This window comes from Salpingoeca rosetta (genome assembly GCF_000188695.1).
Source record: "Salpingoeca rosetta unplaced genomic scaffold supercont1.3, whole genome shotgun sequence".
NCBI lineage: Eukaryota > Choanoflagellata > Craspedida > Salpingoecidae > Salpingoeca > Salpingoeca rosetta.
Window position 1 is genome coordinate 759,235 of NW_004754931.1, and position 20,000 is coordinate 779,234.

The window sequence follows — 20,000 nt, forward strand, 5'->3', positions numbered from 1 at the left end:
GATCAGACCAAGCTTCCTTCTTCTGGCTTCCTTGTTCGTTGTGTTGGCGTCAATCTTCGTCAGCAAAACACCAAGCGCACACACTACGCAAGAACGAAAATCGCGCAGTCAGAGAGCAAGAAGCAAGCAAGCAAGCAAGCAAGGACAGCTGCGTGGTTGACGCGAAGTGTTGTGGTGTGCGTGTGCGTGTGTGTGTCGCGTGTGTGTGTGTCGCGTGTGTGTGTGTCGCGTGTGTGAACACTCGTGCTCGCACAGTCGATCGAACGGTGTTTGGTTAGGTGGAGGCAAGTTGAGCACCCGCACGGGCGAGGATGAGCACGTTTGGGAAGTACTTTCGCGTGACGACCTTTGGCGAGTCGCACTGCAAAGGCGTTGGCTGCATCGTCGATGGGTGAGTTACGGCCGTGACAGTGAACAAAGGCTTGCTGGTGAATGCGAGCACGAGTGTGCATGTGTGCATGTGTGTATGTGTGCTGTGAACGCTTTGGTGCACGATCAAATACACACACACGTGTACTGTCACACACATGTTCATTCACATACACATACACACATGTACATGCACATACTCACATACACACTGTACAATCACACACACATGCACACACACACATGCACACACACACATGCACACACTACCACGGGATCAAGGGTGCCGCCGCTGCTGGAGCTGTCGGAGGAGGACATCCAGCCGCAGCTGACACGCCGCCGTCCAGGACAGAGCAAGCTCACCACCCCACGCAACGAGGCAGACAAGGTCTCAATCCTCTCTGGCACGGAGTCTGGCCGAACGCTGGGCACGCCAGTTGCGCTGTTCGTGGCAAACAAGGACCAGAAGCCAGGCGACTACAACTCCACGCGGCATGCCCCGCGCCCATCGCACGCCGACTACACGTACACAACCAAGTACGGCGTGCATGCGTCCAGTGGTGGCGGTCGTTCCAGCGCACGCGAGACGGTACGAGGTGATGCTTGTGTGTGTGTGTGTGTGTGTGTGTGTGTGTGTGTGTGTGTGCATGTGTGTGCGCATGTGTGTGTGTGTGTGCTTCTTGAGTGTAACAATGTTTGATGTGTTGTACGTTTGTTGATTTGGTATATGCGACCGTAACACATTCCTTCACATTCCACATGCATCCCCGCTGTCCCCTTCACCACCACCACCACCATCTTCACGACGTCATGTTCGCTGCAGGGATTTGAGATTGGGACTGGCTTTGAGGGCACAAAGCTGCGTGGGTCTGAGCATAACGACGCGTTTGTGAAGAAAGGCACGTCGCTGGGCACGGAGACCAACAACAGCGGCGGCATTCAGGGTGGCATCAGCAATGGCGAAAGCATCTATTTCCGCGTCGCATTCAAACCTCCCGCCACCATTGGGCAGGCGCAGACCTCGGCCAACTTCAGCGGCGAGAAGGACGTGGTGGCGGCAAAGGGGCGACACGACCCGTGCGTTGTGCCGCGCGCCGTGCCCATTGTGGAGAGCATGGCTGCGCTTGTGCTCGCCGACGCCGCGCTTGCACAGTTGGCTCGACAGGGGGCCACGCCACGCCACGCCGGTGTTGGCAGCAACGATGTCGACGCGCTGTCTGCCGAGGACCTGCGCGTGCGCTACGACCGCGAGCTGCGGCTGAAGGAGCAGTACCAGAAGCGGCTGCAGAAGCGCGTTGAGGCCGATGCAAGGGCCATCCCCACCAGGTACCTGTATCCTGGGCTGATTGTCGCTGGCGTGTTGGCGGGCGTCTACCTTGGGCGCCGGCTGTTTGGAGCGCCGAGCTACGCCTCGTCATCAAGCCTCGTGCTCGGCTACTGACTTTGTGTGTGTATGTATGTATGTGTGTGTGTTTGTTTGTTTGCTTGCTTTTGTGTGTGTGTGTGTGTGTGTGTGTGTGTGTGTGTGTGCGTGGACTCTTGTCAAATTGCTCCTGCTTCTCTGCATCACCTTCTGTTGCTCAAATTGACGTTAGTGCTTGAGGGCTGTCGCGTTCACTTCAATATCAACTAGTAATGGACCGAAAAGCAAGGCAAACCAAAGGGAGATGCAGGGCTGAAAGAGCCAGAAAGAGAAGCACACAGGAAGGGGGGCGAGTGCGTGTGTGTTGTTTGTGGTGGGGCAAGCGTGGACAGATGTGGAGACAGAGACACAGAGAGAGGGGGGGGCAGGGGGGCAAGAGGAGATGCATGCTCGACTGTAACAGAAAACAGGTTGGGCGATAAAGGAAAAGCAGCAAGGGGCACACGATGCAAGACAGAAAAAACACACAAGGAAGATGCAAACAAACAATAAGACCCACATGTCATTCTTAGATAGTCCCTACAAAGCGACAGAGACAGTATCACCATCATCATCATCATCATCATCATCATCATCATCATCATCATCATCATCATCATCATCATCATTGGCTACAGCTCTGTGAGCGGGTACGAGTCGTCCAAATCGTTCAGTCCCATCCGCTGTCGCCGCGTCAAGCTCCGCTCCGTCGACGCAAGCTGGCGATGGTGCCGCAATGCAACCGAATGTGGGTGAGTGTGTATACATGTGTGTCAATGCATGAGGATGGGTGTGTGTGTGCGTGTGTGTGTGTGTGTGTGTGTGTGTGTGTGTGTGTGTGTGTGTGTGTGTGTGTGTGTGTGTGTGTGTGTGTGTGTGCGCGTGCGTGTGTGTGTGTGTGTGTGTGAACGTTTTGTGTGGAGGGCCACGAACAGGGTTGAAGAACCCTGGGTTGCAAACCAGTACACATCTGTGAGAGCTTTCTCCACATGTGTGTGTGTGCACACGCATGTACACCAACCTCGGATGTGTACGACATGTCCTGCACCGGTCGCTGGCACGGAAACCGAAGACGGGTGCGCAGCTTCTTCGTGCCCGCTGTCAGCAGCAGTCGTGTGTGTGTGTGTGTGTGTGTGTGTGTGTGTGTGTGTGTGTGTGTGTGTGTGTGTGTGTGTGTGTGTGTGTGTGTGTGTGTGTGTGTGTGTGTGTGTGTGTGTATGCGTGTGTTGTGGGAGTGAGTGAGGATGATAGCAAAGCAGCGGGGTGAGCACACCATACGGAGAGTTGGAGATATTGCAGCAACAGCAGCAGCAGCAACAGCAGCAGCAGCAACAGCAACAACAGCAATGGCAATAGCAGCAGCAGCAGCAACAAAGACAGACCAGGGAGAGATGGCTGCCTGTAGAATTCGATGAGACGAGAGAGGGTGGGGAAGCTGTTTGCTTTGTTAATGAAGTACCAACACTTGTCAGGCGTTGCACCTTCCTCCTGTTGAGTGTGCATGTACGCAAGGTGTCGTGTGTTTGGTGAGTGACCATCGTTGTGTGCGCGCGCATGTGTGGTATATTAGAGTACACGCACACACACACACACACACATCACATCACCGTGGAAGGCACTCCCTCCCCCCCCCCCTTTCCATGTTTCCATCGCTTGACTTGACAAACCACGTGGATGCGGTATGTGTGGATGGTGCCCTCAAAGGCAACGAGGAGAACAAACGAGTCCCCAGTCTTGCTCGGGCGCACAAGGAACGTCCCATCTTGCATGTCCTATCACGAACACCAGAGAGCACACACACACACACACACACAACAGACATACAACAGAAGTAAAGATACACGCGTGCATGCATGGTGTTGTTTGGGATGAGGTGCCCGAAAGAGATTGCAAACAATGCAGAGTACATCGCATGTGGGGAAAGCCAGCACGCATGTCAGATATCACCATGCACAACACGACGACCACGCACGACACAATCACATTCACACACACACAGCAGTGTTCATACCGATTGCCGCATGAGATTCTGTGCTGCCTTCTTCTGGTGGTTTGCAAGATACCACTGCGCAGTCAGGTGCTGGAGCCGAGAGAAATGCGAAAACAACGCATACGCACGTGAGACACTGCACGCGAAATGGACACTTGGTGTCACTCAACAACAACGTCGCTCAACAACGCACACACGCACACACATACACACGCACATACACGCACGCACACATACACACATACACACCTGCACACCTGCAAAAGTGCGCGCGCACTAACATGGTAATGAAACAACCGATCAATCGAACCAACACGCACACCCATGCGTCCAATCTCCACACCTCTCGCGTGCTCACCGCCTTGTCATCCTCCTCTGCCTCGTCCTCCTGCTGCTTCCGCTCCCGTCCACGTGTTGACGATGACGATGTTGGCGCCTGTGCTGGTGCTGGTGCTGATGACGGTGATGCTGGCTGCAGTGGTGGTGTGACAGCACCTGTTGATGAAGCTGAGGGTGCATGTAACTGCGGCTGCTGTTGTTCGCGTTGCTTTGATGGACGCGGCTTCGGCTTTGGTTTCGTCGTTGGCCTCTGCGCTGGTGCGGACGCTGATGGTGCTCCGTCCACGGGGTCAACCAGCTCCTGCATGCTCGAGCGATCGTACGAGCGCTGCCACGCGCATGTGGAAACCACAGACGTTGGTTGTTGTTGTGGTGGTGGTGCGTGCGCGCGTGTTGGGGGGGGGGGGAGGGGGTTAGTTCATGTTTTTGTGCGGGTATTGACGTGAAGACAAAGTCGCACACACACACATGCACACACATATTTCCTCATGCTAGTGTGGATCACACACCGATGGCAGCGGTGGCGGGTTTGGAAAGGTGACGACAGCGCGGTCGGAGCGCTTCACCTGAAACGGAAATGGAGGAACGAAGGGCGATGGAGGCAATGCTGTCGTCAGAAGTGCTCCCGCTGCTCGCTCGTCAGACACACACACACACACACAAACACACACAAGGCACAACACAACACACACACAAGGCACAGCACAAGACACACACACACACACACACAAAATATCAAGTGCACATGCCTGATACCCCCTCCCCCGCACACACACACACACACAACACAACACATAAAACAAGCGAGACACACACGCACCGGTGTTGCGTAGACGGCATTGGGGTCCTTCTCATCATCATCGTCGTCGTCATCATCATCATCATCATCATCATCAAAGGCTGCTGAACCATCGCTCGCAGGGAGAACGCTCGAGGCGACGGCATATGGGTTGATCTCTCCAATGTCATCGTCGTCATCGTCGTCGCTCATGTTGCGCTGGGTGATGGGTGCTCCTGACGGGAGGGTAGGGAGTGGTGACGATGGTGGTGTGAGGGAATGGTTGAGTGGTTGATGCTGCTGCGTGGGCGCAAAAGCATGCAAGTGTGGATGTGCGCATGTGTGCATGAGTGCATGCATGCATGCGTTGGCACGCGCTGCAGGCGTGGACCGTACCGTAATCAAGCACAACGGAGGAATGCGACGGCTGGATTGAGGGTGGGGGGTGCACAACAGGACGAGAGGAGGTGCACGCGTGTGAGTGGACGTGAAAGTGGGATGAGTGCAAAGTGATGACTGCTTGAGCCAAGAAAGTGACACAAACACACACACACACACACACACTGACACAGTGGCACATCCACTTACACACACACACGCTGACACAGACTATCCTCAACACACACACACACACACACACACACACACACACACACACACACACACAAACATGCAATAATGTTCTCACGTGTGCGCACACCTTGAGGGCTGGCAGGAGGTCCTTGAGCTGGCGCGTGGGCGCCGAGTGCTGATACCGCAGGTCAAGCATCTGGTACAAGAGTGAAGCACGGCAAGATGTGTGTGATGATGATGATGATGATGGTGGTGGTGGTGGTGATGATGATGATGATGATGATGATGATGATGATGATGATGATGATGATGATGATGATGATGATGATGATGATGATGATGATGATGATGACGTCGATAACGGACGCAATCTTCACTGATGCGCAGTTGCATGCGTGTGCAGGTGTCAAAACAATGAGCCGCAACATAATGAACAGCAACTTCGCCACCGCCGCCATCAATAGCGTGAGCAGCACCTGTCTGTGGAGGGCCTCGCTGGGCGGGCGATCCGCGGCGCGAATGCTCCAGCACGACAGCAGTAGGTCGTACACCTGACGATACACACGCACATGTGAGACGCCAGCAGGGAACAGACGTCGTGCGCACGTGTGTGTGTGTGTGTGTGTGTGTGTGTGTGTGTGTGTGTGTGCTCTTGAAACCTCTTCTGATCCAAGAGGATGATAAGAGCCCGTGTACAACATGACAACGACCATCTCAACCACCACTGTGGCAGCACGGCGCATGGATTGCAGATAATGTTCGCACCTCGTCCTGCATGCCATCTGGTTTCTCCAGCCGCCCGCCGCTCTGCAGATGCGCCAGCAGCCGGCTCACAGATATCTGGCAATGCAATAAGGAGGTGGAGGTGGAGGTGTGTAGATGGTGGTGGTGGTGGTGTGTAGATGGTGAGAGGAAAAGTCGTGGCGATGGTCGTCGTGTGGCCACAACACACACACACACACGAATACAGCCGCCTCCTTTCTCCTTCGCTCTCCAGCGTGGGACCTTTGCGTATGGGCGGGTGGTTGGCGCTGCGAGCTGCCAGGCCAGCACAGCAAACGACCACACGTCGCACGCGGCGTCGGCCACGGCAGAGCGGTCCTGGATGAGCTCCGGTGCATTGTACTGCCGGCGGTGGTGATGGCACAGGGGAGAGGAGAGAGCGTAAGGGGTGTTGGGTGTTGAGTGAGGAGAGAGCGTAAGGGGTGTTGGGTGTTGGGCGAGGGAGGGGGGATGGTTGCATCGGATGATAGAACATGAACAAGCGCTCATGCACACGCAGAAACACGCACACAAGCACGCACACGCAAGCACGCGCACGCAAGCACGCACACGAGCACACGCACACACAAGCACACGCACACACCAGCACGCACCACGTCGTCGTCGTGTGTGTAGGGGAGCTGGAGCCGGCGAAAGGCGTCGAAGCTGGCGAGGCGGATGGTGTTCTGTGGCGTGATGTGGCACTGGTCAAGACGAAGGTACCCGTGGCAGATGTTGTTGCCGTGCAGGTAGTGCAAGGCGGCGGTGACCTGGCTGAGAAAGTGCACGTGTTCGTGCGGCAGAAGCTCGCGGTGCTGCTGCTGCAACTGCTGCGCCGCTCCCAGCAGCGTCACGGGGGTCAGCCGCTGTGGTAGTGGTTATGGTGGTGGTGGTGGTGGTGGTGCGTGTAAGATTCGGTGAGGTGTTGGAGAGAAGGAGGAGGAAGGATGGGGGCTATGGCACTTACAGACACGCTGGATCACCCTCCATGCAAACATGCAAAGCATCCCTGACACACACACATACACACAAACACACACACAAGCACACACAAACACACACAAGCACACACACACAAGCACAAGCACAAGCACAAGCACAAGCACAAGCACAAGCACAAGCACAAGCACAAGCACAAGCACAAGCACACACACACACACGCTCACCTCTAGGAGAAGCCACGTCTTGCCTGGCACGGGCTGGCACAGGCCGTAAAACGCCTGGATAAACTCGCACACAAACCCTTCATACTTGGTGGCAAAGCCTGCAAGGAGATCCTGGTCCCGCTGCTTATCATTCGAGAACTCAATGATGTGCGCCTCCACGGGGAAGGCACCCGGCGCACGTGTGCGGTCGCGTGGCCGCCTGAACCGCCCAATGAACTGCGTGTCCAGTGGAGACTCCTTCTTCGTCACGCGCACGTCCTCGGCTGCGATGGCCGTCGACTGCAGCAGCTGCGGGAGGGTCTTGCCCGGGTGGTCTGGCGTGTCAAAGGCATGGTGGCGCGTGGTGCGCATGTCTGCTGCGGCTCCTGCACTGCCTCGCCCTGCTCCCCGCGGCGTCTGCAGCGGTGTGGTGCTTCCGGACTTGCTTGTGCCCCTGAGTCGGCTGAACAGGCGTGCACTGCGGCTGGAGCTGGCGCGGCCTTGCTGCTGCAGGTGGGGCGGTGATTGGCTGAGGGTGGTGTTGGCGCTTTCGCCCGCGTCCACAAGCGTGCGGTGCGGCGTGCCGGCAGAGGCGTTTGCGGGGACCGTGAGTGGGGTTGGGGTTCCTGGGCCAACCAAAAGCCCTGCGTGGTGGCTGCCGTTGGCGCTGCTGGTACCGTCGCCGTCTACTTTGGCGCCGTTGTCGCCCTTGTCGCTGTTCTCGTTGTTGTCGTCGTCGAGTGTCCAGGCCTGGCTGCGCCTGCTGCTGTTGCGCGGTAGTTGTGGCAGCGGTGCTGCTGGATCACCGTCCGCCGGGTGCTGTTGCTGATAGGCGTTGCCGTTGCCTGCTGGCGCGGTTTTGTTGCGGGAGTGGTTGCGAAGCGATGGATCCCCCAACACAACCTCGTCGTCCAGTTCAACGACGCCGCTGGTGGATTTGCGGAGCTTGTACCAAAACAAGAGGGCAACGGAGACGGCGGTCACAAGTATACAAACAACAAACACAAGCCACAGCTCTGCATCTGCTGTAGTCCACACCATCACCGACCGGTACGCGTTGCGCCGTCAGGCAAGGTTGAACGCTTGCTTGCTCGCTTGCTTGTGATTGGGGTACGGTTGTGCGCGGGTGCGTTTGGTGCGTCGTGCGTCACGTCGTGCGCTGCTGTTGATTTGTTGCCCTGCGCGTGAGAGGCACGCACGAGTTTGATGTGTGAGTGAGGCAAAGACCCAACAGCTGTTTGCAGACACGTCGGCAGGCAGGCAGGGTGGCAGGCAGGTAGGCAACTTGGCAGGGTGGCGTGCACGGCTTGCAACCTCCCCTCCACAACCGCGCACCACACCAAACAAGACGAAGACGCAGCCCCACCTTGCTTGTCTTCTTGAGAAACCTGTGGGTGAGATTTTTGTGAGAAGATATTCGCGATTCGCCACGATTGCCCGCCAACTGCTTGAACGCGTTTGAGCGCCGCCGGCAGCCAGTGAAGACGCTGTGTGTGTGTGCGTCTTCGTGTTTGTGTGAGAGTGTGTGTGCGCGTGTTTCCGTGTGTGTGTGAGTGTGTGTCAAGCCGAGGCGTGTGCGCGGATTGGCTGTTGTATTGGGTGGGGGACTAGCACCGACAAGGACAATAGCAACGACGACGACGACGACAGCGACGGGAAAACGACAACACCGGCTGACACGCCGCACGCACAAAACCACACAAGGCACACACGTACAAGCACACGCGCGCGCTGTGCCAGGATGGGAATTCAAGGACTGTTACAGCTGTTGCAGCCTGCAACGCAGGAGATGCACATCAAGGCGTATGCGGGAAAGAAAGTGGCCGTTGACTCGTACTGCTGGCTCCATCGTGGCGCATATGGATGTGCGGCAGACCTGGCCATGGGCAAGAAGACTGACCTGTACGTTTCATATGCCGCGAAGAGGGGCAGGAAGGAGAGCGGGTCAGCGTTGGTAGGGATGGTGGACGTGCAAACACCCAACCCATCTGCCTCTGTGTGTGTGTGTGTGTGTGTGTGTGTGTGTGTGTGTGTGTGTGTGTGTGTGTGTGTGGATGTACATGTGCGTGTATGTGTGTGTGTGTCTCACTCTCTCCTCTACTCCCTCTCACTCCCTCTCACTCACTCTCACTCACTGTTGTGCTCTTCCCCCCCCCACCCTTTGCACTGCAACTTGCCACAAAAACCGCAGGCACATCCAATATTGCATGAAGCGGCTGGCAATGCTACAGCATTACGGCGTGACCCCTGTTGTCGTGTTGGACGGCAGAAACCTTCCCTCAAAGGGCGAAGAAGAGAAACAGCGAAGAGAGTACGTGAGCAGTCTCCACGTTGCACAGTCGCGGTTTTTACACCCAATCGCCCTGTCGACACGCCCTCACACACACACACACACACACACACACACACACACACACACACACACACACACACACACAGAGGCTGATGGATTGGTTGTTTGCACGTCCACCATCACGTACACACACACTCTCTCTCACAGACACACACACACACTCATACACACTCACACACACACACACGTGCTTGTCCTGTCAGATCTCGGAGAAACCATCTAAAGCAAGGAACAGACTTGCTGCGCGCGGGCCACCGCTCAAAGGCGCTGGAGCACTTCCAACGCGCCATCGACATTACGCCAGAGATTGGACATGCGCTGGTGCGCGCGTGCAGGGCGGCGGGGATTGAGTGTGTGGTTGCGCCGTACGAGGCAGATGCGCAGCTGGCGTTTCTGGCCACCAGCAAGTACGTGCACGCGGTCATCACTGAGGACTCTGACCTGCTCGTCTACGGCTGCCCAAGGTGTGTGTGTGTGTGTGTGTGTGTGTGTGTGTGTGTGTGTGTTGGAGGGGGATTTACTCGTGCCTTACGTGTTTGTTTATGCATGTTGTTGTTTGTTGTTGTTGCTGTTGTTTGTTTGTTTGTTTGTTGTTGTTGCTGTTGTTGTTGTTTGTTTGCGTTGTTGTTGTTGCTCTGTTCACTCTTTCGGCTCTGTTCACTCTTTCGTGCTTGCTTGTATGCATCTCCGCAACCAACCAAACACCACCAACGTCGACTGCCACCAACACTTCAGGGTGCTGTTCAAGATGGACGAGTATGGCACTGGCCAGGAGATCCGCATGCAGCGCCTGTGTACGTCCGCTCGTGTCTGTCCTGGTGGTGATGGTGGTGATGGTGGTGATGGTGGTGATGGTGGTGATAACGGGACTGGTCCGTGTCCAAGTCACGTGTTCAGCGGTGCCGCTCGCCTGCTGTTCTCACTGCTACAGCTGCAGCTGATGATTGACGATACTGATCGACGTTTCCTCTCGCCCTCTGTGCGTGTGTACATGTACATGTGTGCAGTTCAAGGGGCACAGATTTCCACCACCATCAACTTCATGAGCTGGACACAGCGCCAGTTCCGAAAGGTATGCCAGAGAGAGAGTGTGTGTGTGATGCAACGTGTCGACAAGCAACATGAGCGTTGCAGTGTCGCTTTGCACTCTGCGTGCAGGAGTGGCGCACCCAAACAACACGTACCGCCACCTCTCACTTGCGCTCACCTCCACACACACACACACACACACACACACACACACACACACACACACGCACTCGCTCACACACACGCGCGCGCGCTTCAACCTCGCGTGCAGATGTGCATCCTTGCTGGCTGCGATTACCTTCCCTCTCCAACGGGTCTTGGTGTCAAGACGGCATTCAAGATTGCCAAGATCCACGACAACATCGACAAGGTTGTCATGGTACATGTGTGCATGTTGTGCATGTGCGTGCACATGTGTGTGTGTATGTGTGAACTGAACGCGTTGTTGGCATCTCCGCCCCACTTTCACACGTGTGACCTCATCCACACACTCTTGCCACCACCACCACCATGACAGATTGTGCAGGTGATTGCATCACGCGGTATCCGCGTCCCTGCGGACTATGCAGAAATGTTCCGACGCGCCGAGCTGACGTTTGACCACCAGCCCGTGTATGACCCCGTCACCTCCACCGTGCGCCGCCTCACACCGCCGCGCGTCCCAGACCACAGCATCGCCTTTGCTGGCTGGTTCGTGATCGTGTGTGTTTGCGTGTTTGCGTCTGCGTCTGTGTTTGTCTGTGTGTGTGTTTGCGTCTCTGTGTGTGTGCTTGCGTCTGTGTGTGTTTGTGTCTGTGTGTGTGTGTGTTTGCGTCTGCGTCTGTGTTTGTCTGTGTGTGTGTTTGCGTCTCTGTGTGTGTGCTTGCGTCTGTGTGTGTTTGTGTCTGTGTGTGTGTGTTTGCGCCTGTGTGTGTGTGTGTGTGTCTGCGTGTGTGTGTGTGTGTGTTTGCGCCTGTGTGTGTGTGTGTGTGTGTGCTTCTGTCAGTCTGTCGACCTGGATGCCTGCCTGCACTGTGTGTATTTCCTGTGTTCGATATGCAGAAGGTCGTGTTGTGGTTCTTCACACTATCACAAGCGCCTTGGCTTGCAATGTTGACAGCATGCTGGATGCAGATGTGGCCGTGCGAATGTGCAAGGGAGAGCTCCACCCCACCACCCTGGTAATGATATGTTAAGCCAAATAGCACCACTATCCCCACCACGCTGTTCGCTCTGCGGGTGCACGCCGAGTTGATACTCTTCCTTCACCTCACCTGACTTCTGAGACCCGTTTTGCTCCGCCCGACCATGCATGCCCTCACCATCACCACCACGATTACCACCACTCATCCGTCCACCCATTCACATCCATGCGCTTCACGCCTCTTTAGGAGCCGTTCCCAGACGAGTCGTCGTCCTCATCATCATCGTCGTCGTCGTCGTCGTCGTCGTTGTCACGTGCGCGCGTGAATCCAGCCATTCTCCAGCGCGAGAAGCAGGCCAAGCTCGACAGCTTCATCACAGCATCCGCCCGCAGACTCGGCAAGCACGCCGCCACACCACGTCGCCACGACAGCAGCAACGACGACGACACCACGCAGCAACAGACGAAGGGGGAGGTGGTGGTGGCGGCGAATGATATGGGAGACGGGAGCACCGCGCCAGGTTTCCACAGGCAGCATACCAAACGGCAGCACCGGCACCGGCAGCAGCACCAGCAGCAGCAATCGAGCCCGATGCACCTTGACGATGTGTTTGCTCGTTTTGAGCACACGCCACGCCGCCACCCGCTCACAACCCCATCGCCACCACACCGCCACCACCACCAGCAGCGCGGGTTCCCGCTGTCGTCTTCGTCATCCAAGTCATCACCGTCACTGCTGGCGTCCCTAACACGGCGCAACAGCCGCCCATCACTGCCATCGTCAGCGTCACCATCATCGTCATCATCGTCAGCTCGAACGGCCGCTGCTGCGACGTCGACGACGGGGGCGCTGCTGTCTGCGCACTTTCGTCGCTCGTCATCGTCGTCGCCGTCGTTCCCCTCCACCACTGTAACAGCGCGGCGCGCACGCCTGTCGCCATCGCCTTACGCTTCACCCTCGTCATCATCATCACAGCCGCAGCAACAGCAGCAGCAGCAGCAGCCTGCGTACACGTCCCGTGTGTCGGCAGCAGCGCGCAGGTCGTTCCGGCCGCCGGGAGCAACCAAGGGGCGCAGGCCCGCGTCAACCAGCACCTGCACCGCACGCGACAACGATGGTGGTGGTGGTGTTGAGGATGAGGGTGAGGATGAGAAGCAAAGAATGGGGGTTCGGGGGAGGGCCCGGAAGAGGATTGTTGATGATGATGAGGATGACATTGAGGAGGAGGAGGAGGTCGACGCAGAGGGCGAAGGCGCTGGAAAGGAGAACAGCAACCATGCAAACAGCAAGAACACTGCCGATGAGATTGAAGATGACGACGGTGACGACGACCACAACGACGATGATGATGACGACGACGACGATGGTGATGTTGCACACGAGGTGACGGATGGGCTTGCGCCCCCCACGGCTGCGTCCAAGTTCGGGCGGTCGATTTCGTGCTCGTCCATCTCTGTCTCCCGCGAGTCGTCAGCGGTGCGTGACCGCCACCGCCACACGTGCCCTTCCCCGCTGTCATCGCCCAGCAGCAGCAGCAGCAGCAGCAGCAGCAACGATGGTGGCGGGCGTGTGTCTGGGGGTGCAGGTTCGCTGCGCCGTGCCCGCAGCGTTGGTCTCTCTAAGCGGCGCCACAGCACCGACGGCAGGCGGGTCGTCAGCAAGTTCTTCAAGATCCAGAGCGTCAAGACAACAACAACAGCAGCAGCTGAAGCGATGAGTGCAGACGGTGGAACGACAACAATGACCGTCACCTCCTCGATCACCAGCAGCGCAGGCATGTCGTCATTGTCGTCGCCAGCATCATCGTGTGCGGATGTGTTTTCGGGCGCCACGCCGACGTCGACAGCGTCGCCATCGCCATCAATGCACAACAGCCGGCGATCATCACCAACCTCTCCCCCGCCACTCGTCACGTCATCCTCGTCGTCGTCCTCGTCATCAAGGTCGATTGCGTGTGCAGTGCGCCGCGCGTCTGCACAGCTGGACGCATTTGCACACCGCCCACGCATGTGCATTGCACAAAACGACGATGATACTAATGCTGGCGACAAGTATCGCAGTGATGGTGGGGTGGGATTGAAGTCAAGCGAGGGCGGGCGCGAGATGTCAACGCTGGATGACAGTGCTGTTTATATGGACGTGCACACGGCAGCAGTGACACCAACCGCACGCAGCAGCAAGGGCAGCAAGGGCAGCAAGGGCAGCAGGGCTGGACGGCGGAGACCCATCAACAGCACGAGCGAATGCGAAGGTGACGAAGACGACGACGGTGACGACGAAGAAGCTGGAAATGGCGATGAGGATGGGGTGTGTGGCATGTACAAGAAGGGCGGCAGTGGTCAAGGTGCGATGGCGGTGTTGGCGGAGCTGGACGGGTTTGCACGGGTCACACGAGGTTGAGGTTGGTGATGAGGCAGACGCGCGCCGTCTGGTCGAAGCTCGTCGTCAAGCTCAGCCCGCGCTAGTTGTGGTGGTGTGTGTTTGGGGATGGGAAGTGGGGGGGGGGGGACGGCGGCAGATGGTGAGATGAAGAAGTGGTGGTGGTGTGGTTGTGTGTTATCGTTGTGTTTTGGTTTGTGTTGTCTTTTTGTTTGGAATTGCGCAGAAGGTGATCATAAGCAGCAGCCAAAACACCATAAACGACATGCAAACACGGGTGCGGTCACGCGTACACACACACACACACACACACACACACACACACACACACACACACACACACACACACACACACACACACACACACACACCATGTCTGTGTGCCAGTCGAAGCTGTTGATTGGCTGTGTGGAGATGACCGAGTTGTTGATGAGGCGCATGGTGCCGGCCACGCCAAGCATCTCCCCAGTTTCTTCGTCCTTGACCTGACGCGCCTTTGGGTAGTGGTACTTCCACAGATTGACGCTGCCGTTGCCGCCGCACGTGACAAACACGTCGCGGTCCTGCGGCGAGTGGCGCCCAACCCACACCGTCGACAGAGTGTGTGTGTGCATGTGTGCGTTGATGTGTGCGTGTGCACGTGTTCAAGTGTGCGTGTTGATTGTGTTCAGGTGTGTGTGCGTGTGTGGAAGGTAGCAAACAAGCGCACGTGTACACATGAACGCTCGCGCAGACACACGCGGGCACACGAAGACAGACTCGCTCTCTTCCCCCCCCCCCCGGCTCTCTGGCCTCTTGTGACAGGTGCGAAAGGGAGCTGTGTTACCAAATGCAACTGCCCAGCAGTCGCGCTTTGGCTGCCCTTCCTCGGGCGAGATGTCCACTACAGGCTCGTCCGGCTGCCTTGGGTCCCACACCTTTACTGACCCTGGTGGTGAGGACAATTGGCAGGCCAAACAGTCAGCCGTGACGCTTGGCACACTTTGGTCAATGACCGAAGCAGGAGGAGCGCAGGGGCAACACGCACACACACACACACACACACACACGCACGCACGCACGCACGCACGCACGCACACACGCACACGCACAAACACACACACACGCACACTCGCACACACACACACACACGCACAAACACACACACGCACAAACACACATACACGCACCCATATGCCCATGCACACACTCATAGCCATGCGTGTGTGCTCACACGTACCATCTCGGCTGCCGGTTACGATCTCGGGTGCTCCAGAGCCTTTCAACCCACCTGAAGCAAGGTGGCCATTCCTCACGATAAGAACATTGAACAGCGCAAAGCAAAGCAAGGAGCATGACAACAAGCAACACGAGCGTGGCCATGAGGAAATCAAAAGCATGCTCACCGCAGCCGTCGATGCAGTTGACAATCTCTGTGTGGCCCTTGGCGTGATACAACGGAACCTCCAGCCGTTCCAAGTCCCTGCAGTGACACACACACACACACGAGACAAATCAGGAGAAAAAGGCAGTGAGGCGTGTGTCACTTCGGACAAAGCATATTACGCTATGTCCACGCAACAAACACTTAACCCACCACTCGCAGATATACGAACACACACACACACACACATATGCACGCACATATATGCACAAACACACATACCCATACAGACACACATGCACGCACACACCAGATGAAGAGGGAGCCGTCAAAGCAGCCCGTGGCAAGGCTGCGCTCCTCAAGCGGGCTGGCGCCGAACGTGCCACATTTGAACCCGCTTGGCTTGGATACGCTTGTGACGCTGGTGAGTTTGCCCTTGGACATGTGCAGCACCTCCAATGCGCCCGTGCCTCGTGCATGCTGACCCAGCAACACGCAGCGCGCGCTGGATGGCACCCACTTCCCATCAAACAACGTGTAATTCACACCATGGTGGATGTGCTCAATGATGTTCGGCTTCTCCATCGTGTGGCGTGTGTTCTTTGTGTGTGTGAGAGTGAGAGAGAGAGTGAGTGAGTGAGTGAGTGAGTGAGAGAGTGTGTGTGTGTGTGAGCGAGTGAGTGAGTGAGAGACAGAGAGAGAGAGAGAGAGACAGTGTGTGTGTGTGTGGGGGGGGTTGTGTTTGTTGCCACTGCGCCGTTGTGTTGCGGAAAATAACAGGAAGATGTTCGACACACCTCCATAACCGGCACCAAGAAGCAACTGCACCGCTCTTTTTTGTTCCGCCACCACGACAAACGTGATGCTGCTGCTGCTGCGAAGAAGCTTGGGGAGGATGGGCCAGCACATGCTGGCATCATCAGCAACAACAACAACAACAACAACAGCAACAACAGCAACAACAACAACAGCAACAGCACTGGTGGGGAGAGCAAGCAGGAGATTAACGGAGACGGTGCCGTCACTGCTTCGAGCAGCAAGGCGAACGCTAACAACGGCATCGGCGACGACAGCAGTCGCACGACATGTGCAGCGGCAGTGCATGGCTGTACCGAGGCCAAGGAGTATGCTCCAGCCTCGCGTGCTCCTTCAACAGCGTGCACACATGTCCACATTTCAGATTGTGAAGCAAAAAACGCGGCGAGTCCTCCTGATATCTGCTGGTACGTGCACAGGAGGAACCCCTGTGTGACTGCGCTCTTCTGCCGCTTGGTGTTTGGTCGGACGTGGGAAGCGTGCCTTGGTCCTTCGTGGTCCGCCGCCACCATGCGCCTGTTTGATGTGGCAACAGCCTCTCCTCTTGACGGCAGGGTCGTCCATTCTCATCCATGCTTGCTCGCTGCTTCGATGGATTTTGCTGCAGGTGTGGCTGGAGTTGGTGTAGTGGGCTACCTCATGTTCAAGACCTCGTCGTTCATGAGTTCGCTGACGTTCAAGCACGTGACGTACTTTGGGTTCTATCTCGGTGGTATCACAACTGGGCTAGCGGTGGTTGGCTTTGCCATCCTGTATCGCCGCTACTGCGGGCTTCACCCGGAGGCGCTGTACAAGGACGTGTTGCGACGTGTATCCAAGACCCCGGTTGTTGTCGACAAGTTTGGTGCGTGTTTAATGTGTGTGCATGTTTGTGATTATGTGTGGGTGCATGTTTGTGAGTGTGTGTGTGGGTGCTGAGTGCTGAGTGCTGGTATGATTGAGTGCGCTTGTTGGGCGTGCGTGCAAGTCTGTGTGTGTGTGTGTGTGTGTGTATGTGTGCTGCGTTGTGTGCGAGGAAAACAGCTGGTTCGTTGCTCTGCTCATCATCTCCTCGCTCATGGTGCAACGCACTCGTTCTTGGACTCTCCACTTCAACCCCACGCTTTGAACCACCATCACCAGGTGGACGCATGTCTGTGGGCCAGTTCAAAGCATACGCACCAACAGGTGCGGGACGCTGACAGAGACGTAGTGATGCTGGGGCACGGCCGTGATAGGGATGGCAATGATGAGACGCGCGTACATGTGTGAACTGTTGGGTGTTTATGTCATGTTGACACGCCATGTTGTTCTCGCTTGGCAGGCGGCTTGATTCTCGACACGACCAAGTGGCTCCCACGCATTAAACACGAGAAGAGTACGTTGTGTGTGTGTGTATGTATGTGTCCTTGTATCTTCGGATCCTTGTGTCCTTGTATCCTTGTGTCCTTGTGTCCTTGTGTCCTTGTTTCTATGCCTGTGTCCGTGTTTCGCCTTGAGGCTTGGCTTCGCTCACGCTTGCTGCAATTTGTGGTCTCTGACATACCTCCACACGTCCCACTCCCATCCCCCCCCCCCTCCCGTCCAACTCACACACGCGCGCGCTTTGCCTGACACCAGGTGGGCTGCAGATGATGTTCCAGCTGCACGGCCCAAAGGACTCGGCCATGTGCAGCATTGAGGCGCAGGCAGCCGGCGCGTCGCACAAGATCAGCTCGCTCGCACTCGACTTTACAGACGGCCAGCGGTTCGTGCTTGCAGGCAAACCGGAGGACGTCGTGTTCAAGGGGCTGACAAAGCTGCGATGAGCGTGGCATCGTTTTTGGTGGCGGTGATTCTGGAGAGTAGCAGGACGCGTGTAGTAACCAGGGGGTGGGCGTGTCGTGTGTGTGTGTGTGTGTGTGTGTGTGTGTGTGTGTGTGTGTGTGTGTGTGTGTGACGGCGAATACGCGCACAACAACACGGCTGTTTTGTGTTGTGTGCGCGCACCATCTGTTTCTAGTGGGCCCGACAGTGACGAGATTGTGGACAGCAGTGAGGCTGGCGATGACTGACAGCTGAGATACATGTAGCTTTCTCTCTGTCTTGATATCGTACCTATGTGCACAGTGCATTTGCCTTAGATTGGTGTGGCTGTTTTGTTTGCTGCGGTCGCTCCGCTGTCCTTTCTCTCTTCCCCTTTCTCATTGTGGTGATCGTTCTTGGTTTGTTGGTGTTGTTGAACTGCGGTGCACGTTACTGCGGGTACTCTGCTCTTCCATTTGCATCCGTTTCCTTTGCTTGCCCTTGACTGACATGAAGTGAAATACAAACACAACGACATAGCATTGGGGAGCGACTGCTTTCTTGCGTTCATGTTTGCATGGGTGTAGGTGTTCTGGGTTTGTGACATCACATCGCATCATGCCACAGTGTAAAGTTGAGATTGTCAAGTGTGCTTCCCTAACACTTTGGGTGTGCTTCCCTTACACTTTGGTTCATTCAATAATTACTGAGAGCGTAAATCAATCACAGCCAAAACATATTTCCGATTCAAATACAGAGAAAACAAAGTGATGTGATGACTCTTCACCTTGTACACACAGACACACACACACACACTCACGTCGGCGTGTCGTAGAAACATGCGCAAACACACCCACACACGCACACAAACAACTAAGCACTCATGCGTATTGACACAAGCAAGAAACAAGCAGACAAACACACAACCATGCGCCCGCAGACGCCGTACGCTCAAGGGTTTGGTCCGTAGAAGCGGACCAGGGCTATGTCCTGATCGTCAAGCGTTCCATCTCCAGTACGATAGCCGCCAGCAACAATGCGGCCGTTGTTGCTGCGTGCGCCACGCATGAACTCTCTTCCAGCACCGTGTCCCGTTCTGACAAGCTCGCCCCACATGATCGAGCCATCCGAGGGTCTAGCGGCAGCAACGACGAGATCAACTTCGGAATCCTGCGTTTGCCCGAGAACATCGCCGAAGGCCGCGCCGAAAAACACGGCGTTGCCAGCATCGTCAACAAGCACGGTGAATCCATAGTCGCCACCGCTTGTAGCAAGCTCGTCGGATGCCCACACGATGCTGCCGTCGTCCGCGCTCAAGCGGGCAAAGACGCTGTCCACACTCCCTTTGGGCGGGTTGCCGAGCGCGCTGCTGCTGTCGCTTAGACCGGCCACAAACACTTCACCGCTGCTCGACACGGCAATGCTGTAGAACTGGTCCCGGGCATCGCCACCGTGCGTCTTGCCCCAAAGGAACGTGCCATTGCTGTCAAACTTGACGACCAAGGCGTCGCTGTCACCACCTTGGTTCGTGTCACCGTACAGGCTGCCGGTTGTGAAGCCGGCGGCGTAGATGCTGCCGTCTGCGCCAACTGTACATGCGCGGAACTCCTCGTTGGACGCGTGGCGGAGGTACGTCTCCCACTCCTTGTTGCCGTCGTCGTCAAGATGCATCACGTAGGCGTCGCGAGGATCGTAGTATGACGTTGAAGCACCAGTGTCGTCGATTTTCCGGTCGTTGGTGACGTCGCCGCATAAAAGCAGGCCGCCGTTCACAGTGTCGACTGTGACAATCGCTTGTGCGGATCCGGTGCCTT

At 56.5% G+C, this 20,000-nt stretch overlaps 7 protein-coding genes across 7 annotated transcripts in view; 3 read left to right on the top strand and 4 right to left on the bottom strand.

The window, feature by feature from the left end:
- Positions 1-90, bottom strand: part of PTSG_11780 (uncharacterized protein) — an 8,506-nt gene extending 8,416 nt beyond the window's left edge. Inside the window, exon 1 of the mRNA XM_004997664.1 lies at positions 1-90. This exon is cut by the window's left edge and continues 747 nt beyond it. The gene's annotated coding sequence lies outside the window, so the exon portion shown is untranslated.
- PTSG_01743 (chorismate synthase) lies at positions 63-1,810 on the top strand (the record flags this gene model as incomplete). Its single annotated transcript, XM_004997665.1, has 3 exons — positions 63-391; positions 652-958; positions 1,193-1,810. Exons 1-3 carry the CDS (start codon positions 312-314, stop codon positions 1,808-1,810), a joined length of 1,005 nt encoding a protein of 334 aa, XP_004997722.1. The 5' UTR covers positions 63-311.
- Positions 1,811-1,964: 154 nt separating this feature from the next.
- On the bottom strand, positions 1,965-8,763 carry PTSG_01744 (serine/threonine protein kinase). Its single transcript, XM_004997666.1, has 16 exons — positions 8,725-8,763; positions 7,380-8,536; positions 6,828-7,079; positions 6,457-6,576; positions 6,217-6,291; positions 5,928-6,002; positions 5,579-5,647; positions 5,275-5,305; positions 4,921-5,114; positions 4,610-4,666; positions 4,120-4,428; positions 3,783-3,851; positions 3,439-3,543; positions 3,154-3,259; positions 2,793-2,869; positions 1,965-2,490 (listed from the first exon to the last, which is right to left on the bottom strand). Exons 2-16 carry the CDS (start codon positions 8,397-8,399, stop codon positions 2,404-2,406), a joined length of 2,646 nt encoding a protein of 881 aa, XP_004997723.1. The 5' UTR covers positions 8,400-8,536; positions 8,725-8,763; the 3' UTR covers positions 1,965-2,403.
- On the top strand, positions 8,755-13,897 carry PTSG_01745 (exonuclease 1; the record flags this gene model as incomplete). The annotated part of the gene is made up of 12 exons (XM_004997667.1): positions 8,755-9,260; positions 9,550-9,669; positions 9,915-10,175; positions 10,447-10,505; positions 10,719-10,783; positions 11,012-11,110; positions 11,258-11,430; positions 11,840-11,900; positions 12,111-12,282; positions 12,549-12,670; positions 12,840-13,340; positions 13,631-13,897. The coding sequence occupies exons 1-12, from the start codon at positions 9,100-9,102 to the stop codon at positions 13,895-13,897; spliced, it is 2,061 nt and encodes a 686-aa protein (XP_004997724.1). The 5' UTR covers positions 8,755-9,099.
- A 353-nt stretch (positions 13,898-14,250) lies between these two features.
- PTSG_01746 (WD repeat-containing protein 92) lies at positions 14,251-16,368 on the bottom strand (the record flags this gene model as incomplete). The annotated part of the gene is made up of 6 exons (XM_004997668.1): positions 15,917-16,368; positions 15,629-15,705; positions 15,463-15,513; positions 14,993-15,171; positions 14,615-14,806; positions 14,251-14,325 (listed from the first exon to the last, which is right to left on the bottom strand). The coding sequence occupies exons 1-6, from the start codon at positions 16,189-16,191 to the stop codon at positions 14,251-14,253; spliced, it is 849 nt and encodes a 282-aa protein (XP_004997725.1). The 5' UTR covers positions 16,192-16,368.
- A 24-nt stretch (positions 16,369-16,392) lies between these two features.
- PTSG_01747 (uncharacterized protein) lies at positions 16,393-18,332 on the top strand. Its single transcript, XM_004997669.1, has 5 exons — positions 16,393-16,829; positions 17,030-17,266; positions 17,545-17,589; positions 17,726-17,779; positions 18,022-18,332. Exons 1-5 carry the CDS (start codon positions 16,469-16,471, stop codon positions 18,207-18,209), a joined length of 885 nt encoding a protein of 294 aa, XP_004997726.1. The 5' UTR covers positions 16,393-16,468; the 3' UTR covers positions 18,210-18,332.
- An 805-nt stretch (positions 18,333-19,137) lies between these two features.
- PTSG_01748 (uncharacterized protein) overlaps positions 19,138-20,000 on the bottom strand; it is a gene marked incomplete at both ends in the record, with an annotated part of 1,701 nt that continues 838 nt past the window's right edge. Inside the window, one exon of the mRNA XM_004997670.1 lies at positions 19,138-20,000. This exon is cut by the window's right edge and continues 838 nt beyond it. Coding sequence (XP_004997727.1) covers positions 19,138-20,000 — 863 coding nt within the window.

Bases quoted from the DNA above. Each gene is read 5' to 3' on its own strand.
- PTSG_01744 (XM_004997666.1), bottom strand. From the start codon at position 8,399: ATGGTGTGGACTACAGCAGATGCAGAGCTGTGGCTTGTGTTTGTTGTT. The intron at 5,306-5,578 runs GTGTGCGCACAC...CCCTCAATCCAG, and splicing joins ACCTCCTGCCAGCCCTCAAG to CCGTCGCATTCCTCCGTTGT. The intron at 3,260-3,438 runs GTTTGTCAAGTC...CACACTCAACAG, and splicing joins ACACATACCGCATCCACGTG to GAGGAAGGTGCAACGCCTGA.
- PTSG_01747 (XM_004997669.1), top strand. From the start codon at position 16,469: ATGCTGCTGCTGCTGCGAAGAAGCTTGGGGAGGATGGGCCAGCACATG. The intron at 17,590-17,725 runs GTGCGGGACGCT...CTCGCTTGGCAG, and splicing joins CAAAGCATACGCACCAACAG to GCGGCTTGATTCTCGACACG. The intron at 17,780-18,021 runs GTACGTTGTGTG...GCCTGACACCAG, and splicing joins ACGCATTAAACACGAGAAGA to GTGGGCTGCAGATGATGTTC.